General features: G+C 39.5%; 1 protein-coding gene across 1 annotated transcript; it reads right to left on the bottom strand.

Annotated features, from left to right (window-relative positions):
- Positions 1-2,428: 2,428 nt before the first annotated feature.
- On the bottom strand, positions 2,429-6,392 carry LOC117708698 (PRAME family member 12-like). The gene is made up of 4 exons (XM_034502579.1): positions 6,106-6,392; positions 4,213-4,650; positions 3,898-4,041; positions 2,429-3,008 (listed from the first exon to the last, which is right to left on the bottom strand). Exons 1-4 carry the CDS (start codon positions 6,390-6,392, stop codon positions 2,429-2,431), a joined length of 1,449 nt encoding a protein of 482 aa, XP_034358470.1.
- Positions 6,393-13,451: the final 7,059 nt, after the last annotated feature.

The raw sequence follows: 13,451 nt of genomic DNA, 5'->3' as shown, positions 1-13,451 counted from the left end.
CCTATCTACAATAGCTAATTATTATTGCAAGCATATATGTTTACTTGTATATATAATATATATATACATACACACGCACACACACACACACACACACACACATATATTCCTGAATATAATCTATTAAGTCTGTATGAAGCTACTCATACCATGGATGCCTGAAAATGGCCCCCATAGACTCATAGTGCATGGGATTATTGAAGACATGACCTTTTTGGAATAGATGTGGGTGTGGCCCTGTTGCATGAGTAGTGTGACTTCAGAGTGGGATTTGCAGTTTCCAAAACTCAAGCCAGACCTAGTGGCTAATTCTTTAGGCTGCCTGTGGGTCTAGATATAGAAATCTCAGCTCTGTCTTCAATACCATGTCTGCCAGCATGCCACCATGAGTTCTGCCATGGCAACAATGAACTAAACCTCTGAAACCGTAAGGCAGCCCCAATGAATTGTTTCCCTTTATAAGAGTTGCCTTGATCCTGGTGTTTCTTCACATCAATAAAACTCCAACTAAGAGATACATGTGTGTTTTCAGAGGTGACAATTTAGGAGATTCTACAAGCACTTGTGTAGTAAACAAGCATAATCCCTAACAACACTCTACAAACATCTGCCCTTATACCCACTGATGTTTAGAGTCTCTACCCAACATAAATGAGACTTCTCTTTTCAAGATGCAGAGACCCCTACAGAACACCACAACCAATGATGATGCAGAATTATGGACATCAATACCAAAGGGTACATCTGCAAAATACACAGAGATCATTGCTGAAGATGTGGAAAGAGGACTGTAAGCTCTAGAGAACCAGTAAATGTGCTGTGAGATTGCATCTACTAGTAGTGGGAAAAGCTATAGGCAAAGCTTGAAAAACACAGTTGAACTTATAGGAGCTGAACACGCATGACACCAGTGAACATAGCAAACTAGACAGAGACAATGCTTTAGGGTCTCAGCCCTACACAAAGAACTGTAGAATACTGAAAAGCAAGGAAGAGAAGAGTTGGATTTTCGTAGGGAAGATAACCAATTGGTTGTTTGGTGCTAAAAAGTAATTTTTAACTGTGAATATTTATTGTAGGTGTATTTGTTTAAATATAAGTGTATGTTTCACCAGCATGCACTTATGTGCATCATATAGGGGTTAAGAAATGAGCATAGGACCCAATGGGAGAAGAGTTACAGACAGCTAGATGGATGGGAGTCTTCAGGTACTAGAAAAGATCCTATATTGTCTAAAAGTGTAGAAATCACTATCTGCTGGGCCATCTCTCCTGAATGTAAGGTACCCTATTTGAGGTAGCATACCAACTGAAAACCAGGTACTCATTTGGCTGGAAGTAGAGGATGAGTTTACTCTATAGGCTGGTATCTTCTGGATAACACAGCCTAAAACACAATGTGTCTCTGTGTGTGCTCTGAACTGCTGAGGCAGAGGTCCAAGGTTGAGGAAACAGTCTTGACCTAGGCTGAACCCAGAGGTAATGATACAGGAGATGCAGAATGAATCTCCGTAGGGGACTTCTTGCTGAACTAACTACATTGTCTTAAAGAACACTGGCATCGCATGGAAAAGAGGAATCCCAGATATGCCTGAGACATGATAGGCTTGCTCATTCTTTCTCTATATTTCTGTAAATGACCAGATCTGTAGAGGGTTCATCCTCTAGTGGATTGGAGACAGTATGCATTCTACTTGTGCTGAATTAGGTGTGTTGTGGGATGACACTTTCACTGATAAAACTGCAATAATTTGATGGACCATGATGCCCTATGTTCATAGGGAATCCCATAATAGCCCATTGCTGTGAGCACTGATGGAACATAAGTTCTAACAACAACCCCACACCCTGTTTCTAGAATGTGTTCACTTGCACAGTCTTGTGTAGGAAAGCCTCTGTGCTCACAATCACATCCCATTCCAAGGATGGTTCAGTATACAGACTGGTTTTAAGAGCACTTCACACTTAGTTTGACAGTACTGTGCAAGTAACAAAGGAGACAACATTTGGAAGTAAAGGGTAGAAGATAATGCCATAATTGACTTTAATACATTTTGCCACCAACAAGGCTCCAATGATAATTTCCTTGATCATACACCAGGAGGTCATAGAACAGCACAAAATAAAACTGAGGTCAATGACATGGGTAGCACACAAGAGGAGACCAATCAGTTCATAGACTGGCCTTATATTTACAAAATGGGGAAGCCAGTGTGGATCATGTCCTGATGGAGGCATATTTAGACATGCAGAACTGTCTTTCTGATTCCACAAGACCCTGTTCCTACTATTCTATTGTCCTTCATATCAAATCACCCAAGGTCTCAATCCAGTGAACACCATTTTGATTTTATTGCATCTAAAGCCATGAATTCAGGGACTCTGTGGTAAATGTCCTCCTTCAGATTTCATGTCTCAGCATCCAGAATCAATCTTCTATTACCTCCCAACAAAGGCAAGGGCTGGGAACCCTGTCATAGACACAGCATCCCAAACAATGAGGGCAGGTGGCTGTAGCAAACATGAATTTTTGGGGCTGCCTTTTGGACATGAGCATTTGTAGCAGCTCAGGACACAGTTGAAAAAACCTCTCCACCACAACATCACCCAGGGGATCATAGCACTCTTTTGGGGCAGGGTACACCTCTACAGTCAAGTTGTTCAGATTGGCCATGCATTGCAGAAGGTCCTTCAGTACAGGAGTGGAGAAGTCGTTATAGTAAAAATTAATACTGTTGAGCTGTGAGCACTGGCTCAGGGCTGGCAAGAGGACTTTGAGCTGAGAGTCCTTCATCCTGCAGTGCTCAAACTGCAGACTCTGCAGAGTTTCAGATACATTCTCTAGGAGAATTCGGAGACTCTTGAAACATGACTCAGAAAACACTACAGCACTGAAGTGCAGTTGTTTCAGTTGATAGAGGCTCTGACACTTTGACATGTGTTCCAGGTCTGACATCGAGAGTCGGCAGAAAGACATAGACAAGGACTCCAAGGGGCTCTTCAGACATCTAGAGTATAAACAAGACATTGGTTCTAACTCATGTTGCTGGAGGACACTAGTAAGATTGACAGAGAAGCTACATATGTAGTCAATCTGTGCTTTTGTTGAATGTCCACCCTGGAAACACAGCATGTTGGTGTCTGCTCATAGCATTGTCTACTGAGGCATACTACAATCCTGTGGGATGGGCTCAGACCACAGATCTGCAACTCTCCATACTCACTCTGTCAAAGAACTACAGCTTGCCTCATCATGCCAGAAGAGCATACCTAGAAAGGACTAGCACAGGGAGGTTCTGGCAACATCCTGTCCTGTGTCCTACACAGTTTATTCTTGTTTCTGCTATCTCCACACTCATCATCCTTGATTTCATGGTTCTACACTTGACTCTGATGATCCCCACCCCAGTGTCACAAACTTCTTATCTACTTAGTCCCAACTTGTGTTCAAAGTATCCTTCCATTTAGGGAGAATTAGAGGCTGATAGACTCCAATAGAGGAACAAACTGGTTCCTGTACTTGTATATCTTTCTAGAGGGCAAGTGTGGAGCCACTCTAGCTCAGGGCTCTCTGCTCTGTCCTGTTTCCTTCCATTACCTTTGCCTTGATCCCAAAAAGGAATATGCAAAGCACACTTACTGCATCTGACCCACACAATGGACCTGTTTACAAGGCTGCTATCTCAATATCTCCTACCCCAGCTCAGACTCAGCTAAAGGAATAGGAATGAACCAAGTGAATTCAGTTAAAAAAACAAACATTCCATACTTCTACAATGTAATGATTCTGTCATTGTAACAACCATTGTGACTGGCATACCTCAGGTGTTCACTCATGTTCCTAGTAAAAGGAAAGCTTTTCTGTCAGAACAGAAACAGTTCACTATCCTTCCTTACCTGAACAAAATTTCCATGTTGTCATTGGGAATGAAGGAACAATTCAAATAGAGACTCTGGAGATGGTCGAGTTTGGCGAGCTGAGAAAAGAATTCTGCAGAACACTTTTTTACATCTGTCACTGTATCCACAGCATTATATTGGGAATCAATTCCATGTAGATAGTATTTCGCAATATCTGTCATCGTGTCAATGCAATGTGGATAGAAACGTAGGAAAGACAGTATCTCATAGGTGCATAGTTTCTCGTTGTTTATATCCCTTTTGATTAAAATATTACACACCTCCCTGGTAATCTCCAGGGCATTATACTGGAAGTCAATTTGATGTAGATTGAATTTGGTAATATTTCTCATCTGGCCAAGGAAATGTGGAAATAAACTTAGGAATGGCAGTAACTCAGGTGTGCATATTTCCAATTCCTCAATATAGATTGGCTGGAAAATATTCAAGACCTCCTTAATAATCTCCATGGGGAAGACACAAATCGTCATCTTCTGACAGATTAGCTGCAAAGAGTCACCGTTCTTCTTGGCCCACTGGAGCAAGCACTTTTGGTCTTCTTCCAAAGAGTAGTAGAGGTTCAGGTAAGTGACCACCTGCAATCGTTGTGTCAATGCATAAGTAGGAAGACTCTCTGGGCCTTGCTTCTTTCTCAAAGTATCTGGTGAGCACGCTCCATCTTCTCTTCCAGCCCATGCATCCCAGAAATCCTGATGCACATCTCTCAAGTCCAACACTTGTAGCTTCCTCCTTCTGTGGTGGAAATATGTAAAGTTTCATAATTTAAAACAGGAACCAATATGGAGTCAGCTTGTGTCCCACTTGTCTAACTTCAGTGCCAACATAACACTTCACACCAGGCTGTCAAGGACACTGCACTATATGCATGAAGGTAGTGGCAAAGGCACAGAGTAGGAAACTTCTTCTGAGGGTAGAAAACTGCAGGCCTAGGTGATTGACACCTGTAGCCTAACAGCAGAGGATAAGGCAATGTGGCCTTTGTTCTGTCTCAGCAGGAACTGCTGGTCTCTAAGTTATGCCTGCTAGTCTGAGGTCTCAGGAAGAAAAAGACACTTAGAGCTGCTACTACTACTACTACTTTTTGTCTTTGTATTCAGAACTTCTACATCTTTCAGAGCACATGATCACATATTACACAGTTCATCACAAGTTCACACCAAAAACCAAATCATAAATTGAAATAGAGTTTACAACAGAGAATGTTTACATGCATATCCATTAGTAGTAATTATCTGGTTAAACATCTATCACTTGTCTACCTCAACAGGTTCACTGAAGGTTTAAAACTATAACTAAGAAATTAATGAAGGTTTGTATAGATAAACTCAGGCAACATTATATCTTCTGTCCTAGCACTTATACTAAATCATGAGTTTCCTATTAGTGACCTTTGGTTAATTGTTTACAACCTCTTGGAATGTGCTCTGAGTTGGAGAAAGTCTGGTCACTATCTAAGAGCAACTAATGACACGTGGAAGACAGGCAGAGTTCTCACTGCAGTTTGACTATCAGAAAGGGACTCAATAGCAGTCCCACTACAAAAGAGCTTAATAATAATCATTTATATAAATTTAGGAATTTTATAAGATCACCAACAAGACTTAAGAAGTCATCTATTTGTCTATATAGCATCAACCCAAGACAGTACATCTTCGTGGATCTGCAGATATCTGCTCCAAAGAGGTGTGCTATTGCTTAGTGATTGTTAGATATGTTTAATTCCAATAATAGAAAAAGCATATCAATAGCAGGAATCTTTCTTCATATAAGTCCCTTACAGCCTTGCTGAATAAGGGCTCACTTGTTGCAGATTATATAATAATCCAAGGCAAGCCATTCCAGGATGATCACCTGCTAATTATTAGCTTTATTTACCCATTATGGCTCCTGACACATCTGGAGACATGACCCACTTCCCTCCATTGAGTTGCTCTTGACTTGTGTCTCTTTCATATCTAGTGTCTGTAGGAAAGCCAGGGAAAGGCTCATCCTACTAGGGCTACTAGTACTCTGAGCTGTCCACTATGAGTTTCACTTAGATCAGCTTTCACCTTGAATAGTATTTCCACAAATCCCCATGTCAATGACATCATTATTCTCTGTCCTGTTTGATCACGGTCTTTCTGCCCTCATGTGTCTTACCACTAACCCTATTCCCCTGTAGCTGTTTTGGCTCTTGCCTACCTGGGAGGAACATTCTGGGTCATCAGTAGATCTATGCCATCCAGCACAGCTTGCATCATCTCCACATCAGCAGATTTCAGTAATGGTCCCACAGGGAGGTAGGAAAAGGGCCAGGCTGCCACCGTTGCCTTCAATAACTCTGTGCGTTTCCTATTGAATGCCTCTATGAAGAGTGGTGGGAAGAGCATAATGGGCAGGTATTCCAGATCAGAGAAGTCTATGGCATCATTCCTCACCAGCATCTCCAGTGCCAGCTGCTCCAGTGTGGGAGGGTTGTAGGTGCTCATCCTAACAGATATTCAGTCAGAAGGAACCTGGAGAAAGATTTAGGGGACATAATTTCAGGCTAAATTTTGGAAATCCCTATTTTTCACACATTGTATGAATCAGAAGGCCAGAGCCCATGCTCTGGAAATAATGGAGTATCCAGTCTGCACAGTTATCCAATCTCATGGTCTAAGGCCAAAAGTCCATCACTCTCAGCATGTAGACTCCCTTGTAAGCAACCACAGAGGAAAAAATTAACCTTTATCCCATATGATACCAATCTCTGTTCTTCTTAATTGTGTGCCTAGTCAGAAGGGTTATTCAGGAGCATACAGTCTGACCAGAGTTTTGTTTCAGGGAATAGATAATGATCAAGTTTTCAGGCCTTTTAAGAAAAAATATTGAGTCAATGTCATAGGCCCAACCCAGTCTAATTGTCCTCTCAACAGATTGATCTCTCCTGGGAAGGGCTAAGAGGGACCTGTGAGATGCCTGTCTGTGAGTACTATGCAACCATTTAGAGACAAACACAAGCAAGCTGGGCTTATGTTAAATGGTTAATGAGGTAAAAGGTCTGTCAATTCATGGCCACCTGCATACACAACCATACCACATCTGAAATGCCAAACATAAGTCAAATTCACAACTTTCCCCAGAGCATTTGGAAAGCCATGCTACTGAATGAGAGCACCTGCCCATGTGAGTCTTAGAGGAGAAGCCAAGTGTACATAGGCTACAGGGAGAAGAGTTTCTCATTACAATTTGGAGTCCAGAGGAATAAAGAGATGAGACAATATATCCATCAGCACTTCTAAGTCTATCCTGCATCGTGATCATTTGTGCCCAGGACATTAATCCTAGTTTCCAGTTGTGGCAGCTGTATACTTTAACTCATACATGCATATACATCTTATACAATGTCTAAAAACTTGAACAAGACTGAAGCAAACACATTCGTATAGCCTTGGTTTCTGGATCATCTGTGGCTTCCGGGACACAAGGCATCAGCTACAAATTTGGGCTTGTGTGCCTGAAGCTTTCCCCAGTACAATTTGTAAAGTATAGTTAAAAGAGAAAATTCTAGTCCATATTATCCAAAAACCATAATGTGTGAAACATAATTTAAAATACTGCAGAAGGATCAAATGATAAAGATGATTCTCACTGAAATTTCAGATTAAATCTAGAAATCTAGAAATCTAGGAATTCAACTAGAAGGCTCGAGAGTTCCAGGCCATCCTTGTTCCTTTATAACCTATCTTTAAAATGAGGAAATTGCCTTTTGGGTGAGGCAGACACCTAACTTGTCTGTGTCCATCAAGACACCATAAGCTGACCCATCCTAGATCTACTCCACTCAGAGCACTGGAGGAACCACTGTACTCAGAGCAGCAAGATTTCAGGATCCCAGATGCAACGTGAGCCTATGAGCTCTTCCAACTAGTTTCTTAGGATCACTGGAACACATAGACAGGTGGACTCTGAGGAGGTCTGACAAAATCAAGATAACTGGGAAGACAGGCTCCAGTCAGAGGCAGTGAATGCAGGTAGCACTAGAGATAACAAGATGGAAAAAGGCAAGCACAAGAACATAAGCAACAGAAACCAAGTTTACCTGACATAATCAGATCCCAGTTCCCCCAGCATAACAAGTCTGGGATATACCATAACACTGGAAAACAAGATTCAGATTTAAAATCACTTCTCATGTTGATGATGGAGGACATTAAGAAGAACATAAATAACTTTCTTAAAGAAATATAGGAGAATACAGGTAAACAGGTAGAAGCCCTTAGAGAGGAAACAAAAAGTCTCTTAAAGAATTGCAAGAAAACACAACAAAACAGCCAAAGGAATTAAACAAAACCATTCAGGATCTAAAAATGCAAGTTCAAACAATAAAGAAATCTCAAAGGGAGACTACTCTGCAGATAGAAAACCTAGGGAAAAAATCAGGAGTTGTAGACGCAAGTATCATCAACAGAATACAAGAAATAGTAGAGAGAATCTCATGTGCAGAAGATACCATGGAAAACATTAACACATCTGTGAAGAAAAATGCAAAATGCAAAAAAAAAAAAAAAAAGAAATACCCTAACCCAAAACATCCAGGAAACACAGAACACAATGAGAAGACCAAACCAAAGGATAATAGGTATAGATGAGAGTGAAGATTCCCACCTAAAAGGTCTAGTAAATACCTTCAACAAAATTAAAGAAAACTTGCCTAACATAAAGAGATGCCCATGAACATAGAGGAAACCTACAGACCTCCAAATAGACTAGAACAGAAAAGAAATCCCTCCTGTCACATAATAATCAAAACATCAAATTCACAAAACAAAGAAAAAATACTAAAAGCAGTCAGGGGAAAAGGCCAAGTAACATATAAAGGTAGTAACAATAAGAATTATACCAGACTTCTCACCAGAGAGTATAAAAGCCAGAAGTTCCTGGACTGATATCATCCAAACCATAAGAGAACAAAAATGCCAGCCCAGACTACTATATCCCACAAAACTCTCCATCACTATAAATGTAGAAACCAAGATATTCCAGGACAAAACCAAATTTACACACTATCTGTCCACAAACCCAATCCTACAAAGGATAATTGACAAAAAACTCCAACACAAAGAGGGAGACTACAACGTAGAAAAAGCAAGAAAGTGTCTTCCAACAAACCCAAAAGAAGATAGCTACACAAACATAATTCCACATCTAATAACAAAAATAACAGGAAGCCACAATTATTTTTTTCTTAATATCTTATAACATCAATAGTCTCAATTTCCCAATAAGAAGACATAGACTAACAGAATAGATATGAAAACAGGACCAGAATTTTGCTGCATAAGGGAAACGCACCTCAGTGACAAAGACAGACACTGCCTCAGAGTAAAAGGCTGTAAAACAAAGTTCCAAGCAAATGGTTCCAAGAAACAAGCTGGAGTAGCCATTCTAATGTTGAATAAGGTGGACTTTCAAATAAATATTATCAAAAAAAGATAAGGACACTTCATATTCGTCAAAGAAAAATCTACTAAGATGAACTCTCAATGCTGAACATCTATATAGCAAATGCTAGAGCACACACATTCATAAATGAAACCTTACTAAAGCTCAAAGCACACATTGCACCTCACACAATAATAGTGGAGGATTTCAACACCACACTCTCTGCAATAGACAGATCATGGAAACAGAAAATAAAGAGACACAGTGAAACTAACAAAAGTTATGATCCAAATGGATATAAGAGATATCTATAGAACATTTCATCCTAAAACAAAAGAATATACCTTTTTCTCAGCACTACATGATACCTTGTCCAAAATAGACCATATAATTGATCACAAAATAGGCCTCAACAGATACAGAGAGATTGAAATAATCCCTTGCATACTATCAGATCAACACAGACTGAAGGCTGTCTTCAATAATAACAAAAACAATGGAAAGCCCACATATACCTGGAAACTGAACAATGATTTACTCAGTGATGACTTGATCAAGAAAGAAATAAAGAAATTAAAAAGTTTTTAGAATTTAATGAGAATGAAGTCTTGGACCAAAACTTATGGTACACAATGAAAGCAGTGCTAAGAGGAAAAAAATCATAGGTCTAAGTGCCTACAAAAAGAAACTGGAGAGAGCATGCACTAGCAACTTCACCTGAAAGCTCTAGAAGAAAAGGAAGCAAATGCAGCCTAGAGGAACTGATGACAGGAAATAATTGAACGCAGCACTGAAATCAACCAAGTAGAAACAAAAGGAACTATACAAAAAAGTCAATAAAATCAGGAGCTGTTTCTTTGAGAAAATCAACAGGATAGATAAACCCTTAGCCAGACTAAGCAGAGGGCACAGAGACAGTATCCAAATTAATAAAATCAGAACTGAAAAGGGAGACATGACAACAGAAACTGAGAAAATTCAAAAAATCATCAGATCCTAGTAAAAAAAGCCTATACTCAACAAAACTGGAAATCTGGATGAAATGGACAATTTTCTACACAGATACCAGGTATCACAGTTAAACCAGGAGCAGAAAACAATCTAAATAGTCTCATAACCCCTAAAGAAATTGCAGCATTCATTAAAAGTCTCCCCACCAAAAAAGCCCAGGACCAGATGGTTTTCATGCTGAATTCTATCAGACATTCAACAATGACCTAATACCAATTCTCTTCAAACACTTCCAGAAATAAAATCAGAAAGAACACTTCCCAATTTTGTTCCATGAGGCTTTAATAATACTCATACCTAAACCACACAAAGACACAACAAAGAAAAACACTTCAGACCAATTTCTCTTATGAATATCAATGCAAATATACTCAATAAAATTCTCACAAACTGAATCCAAGAACACATCAAAACAATCATCCATCATGATCAGGTAGGCTTTATCCCAGGAATGCAGGGATGGTTTAATATATAGAAGTCCATCAATGTAATCCATTATATAAACAAACTCAAAGGAAAAAAAACACATGATCATCTCACTAGTTACTGAAAAAAGTGTTGACAAAGTTCAACATCCCTTCATGGTAAATAAAGACTTGGAAAGATGAGGAATTCAACGCCCATACATAGTAAAAGCAGTATACAGCAAGGCAGTAGCCAAGAGTAAACTAAATGGAGAGAAACTTGAAGAAATCCCTTTAAAATCACAGACTAGACAAGGCTGCCCACTCTCTCCATACTTATTCAAAATAGTACTGGAAGTACTAGCCAGAGCACTTAGGCAACAAAAAGTCAGGAAGTCAAAATATCACTATTTACATTTGACATGATAGTATACATAAGTGACCCAAAACATCCACAAGAGAACTCCTAAACATGACAAACAACCTCCACAATGGGGCTGGATATAAAATCACATCAAATTAATCAGTAGACTTCCTCTACTGGAAGGATAAACAAGCTGAGAAAGATATTAGAGAAAGGATACCCTTCACGATAGTCACAAATGATATAACTACCTTGGTGTGAATTTAACCAAGCAAGTGAAAGATCAGTTTGACAAGAACTTCAAGTCTCTGAGAAAGAAATGAAAGATCTCAGAAGATGGAAACATCTCCCATGCTCATGGATTGGCAGGACTAAAATAATAAAATTGGCCATCTTGTGGAAAGCAATCTACAGATTTAATGCAATCCCTATCAAAATTCCAAATCAATTCTTCAGAGAGATAGAAAGAATAATTTGCAAATTCATTTGCAACAACAAAAATTCCAGGAGAGTGTAAACTATTCTCTACAATAAAAGAACTTCTGGAGGAATCACCATCCCTGACCTCAAGCTGTACTTCAGAGCAATAGTGATAAAAATTGCATGGTAGTAGTACAGAGACAGGCAGAAAGATCAATGGAATAGAATTAAAGACCCAGAACTGAACCTACACACCTATGGTCACTTGACCTTTGACAAAGGAGCTAAAACCATCCAGTGGAAAAAGGACAGCATCTTCAACTGATGGTGCTGGTTCAACTGGATGTTTGAATGTAGAATAATGCAAATCCATTCATTCTTAACTCCTTGTAAAAAAGCTCAAGCCCAGGGGGATAAAGGGCCTTCATAAAAAGCAGATACACTGAAACTAATAGAAGAGAAAGTGGGGAAGAGCCTTGAATACATGAGAACAAGGGAATGTGGAAAGGGGATAGTGTCTGAAATGGAAATAAAATATCCAATAAAAATAAAACAAGAAATTCCCATGCAATCCCATTTCTCATTAAAACTGAAGTCTATCAGTTTTTATAAAATCATTGTAAATAGGAAATGTATTCATACCTGGATGGTGATAAGGCTATCCCAGCAAGCAAGAAGCCTCCTTATGGATGTAAATTCCTTAAGTGATGTGGACACTGGCTACAGGGCTCCTATTCCCAGCACGAACAGGCAGCAATTCCAAGGTTCAGAAATCTGGCAGGCGGCTGGCTTCCTCAGACTTTTATACACCTTCCTTCTCACCCCTCCCCAAGTAATCCCACCCTCCTTTCCACATCTTCTATCTCATTGGTCCATTGAGTCTCCAACCACTTTGATCCTATTAAAGATTCATTTTTTTCTACAGTTGGTTAATTGAATCAGACCTTCTAGAGTGAAATCAGTCACGGAACTAGAAGTCAGGATGCAGACTTTTGCTTAATTAAACCTTCTTGTGTGTGTATCCATATGCACTTGTTTATGCATGGATATGATTAGTGTTTGTGGTTTTAATGTCTGTGCTTGTGTATTTGTTTTAATGTGTTAATTACTGTGATCATGTACTTGAGTGTGACTTCAGTTCTAGATTATCCAAAGACTAAATAGTGAGGTTTTGTCTCAAAACAAGGACAACAACAATTAAAAGCCAAACACAGAATAGACAAACAAACAAAAAATACAATGAGTATGTTGCAAGTGTGAAAGAGGCCTAAGAGGTTTTAGTGGAGAAGAACTTCAGTACGGGGTATAGAGGCTGTTTTGGTGAAGAACATATTTCTTCTTTGCTCTGTCTGAATAGTTAGCCTGTGGCTAAATTGAAGAGACTCAGATTAATTGAATTCACAAAGGAAGTCTCAGAAATGACTTGCTCTCCAGGTAAGTCTTATGAATAATGTTTTGAATAAGCAAGCTTTGAAAGAAAAAATATAAAATATAGAGTTTGAGTATTAATGGGACAGCTGGTGATGGTGGCACACGCCTTTAATTCCAGCACTTGGGAGGCAGAGGCAGGCAGATTTCTGAGTTCCAGGCCAGCATGGTCTACAGAGTAAGTTCCAGGACAGGCAGGGCTACACAGAGAAACCCTGTCTCAAAAGCCAAAAAGAAAATGAAAAAAAGAAAAAAAAAACCAGAGTGAGTATTAATGGTGCACCAGGAAGCCAAGTGGAGCTCAAACCTTGTGTTCAAGAATATTTAATTGAATTAAGGGAGTGGTGACCTTGGAGCAAGCTTTTACCAACTAAATTTGATCCAGGGATTGTATTGCACCTTTTAATCTCAGGAGATAAAGCCAAGCAGATCTCTGAGTTCAAGGCCAGCCTGAGACAGAGCAAGATCTAGGTCACGAAAAGCTAAATCCAGGT

This window comes from Arvicanthis niloticus, chromosome 5 (assembly GCF_011762505.2).
Source record: "Arvicanthis niloticus isolate mArvNil1 chromosome 5, mArvNil1.pat.X, whole genome shotgun sequence".
NCBI lineage: Eukaryota > Metazoa > Chordata > Mammalia > Rodentia > Muridae > Arvicanthis > Arvicanthis niloticus.
This window is presented reverse-complemented; position numbering and strand designations above follow the sequence as displayed.

Bases quoted from the DNA above. Each gene is read 5' to 3' on its own strand.
- LOC117708698 (XM_034502579.1), bottom strand. From the start codon at position 6,392: ATGAGCACCTACAACCCTCCCACACTGGAGCAGCTGGCACTGGAGATG. The intron at 4,042-4,212 runs CCAGTATAATGC...TGGAATTGATTC, and splicing joins AATCTACATCAAATTGACTT to CCAATATAATGCTGTGGATA. The intron at 3,009-3,897 runs GTAAGGAAGGAT...TTTATACTCTAG, and splicing joins AACATGGAAATTTTGTTCAG to ATGTCTGAAGAGCCCCTTGG.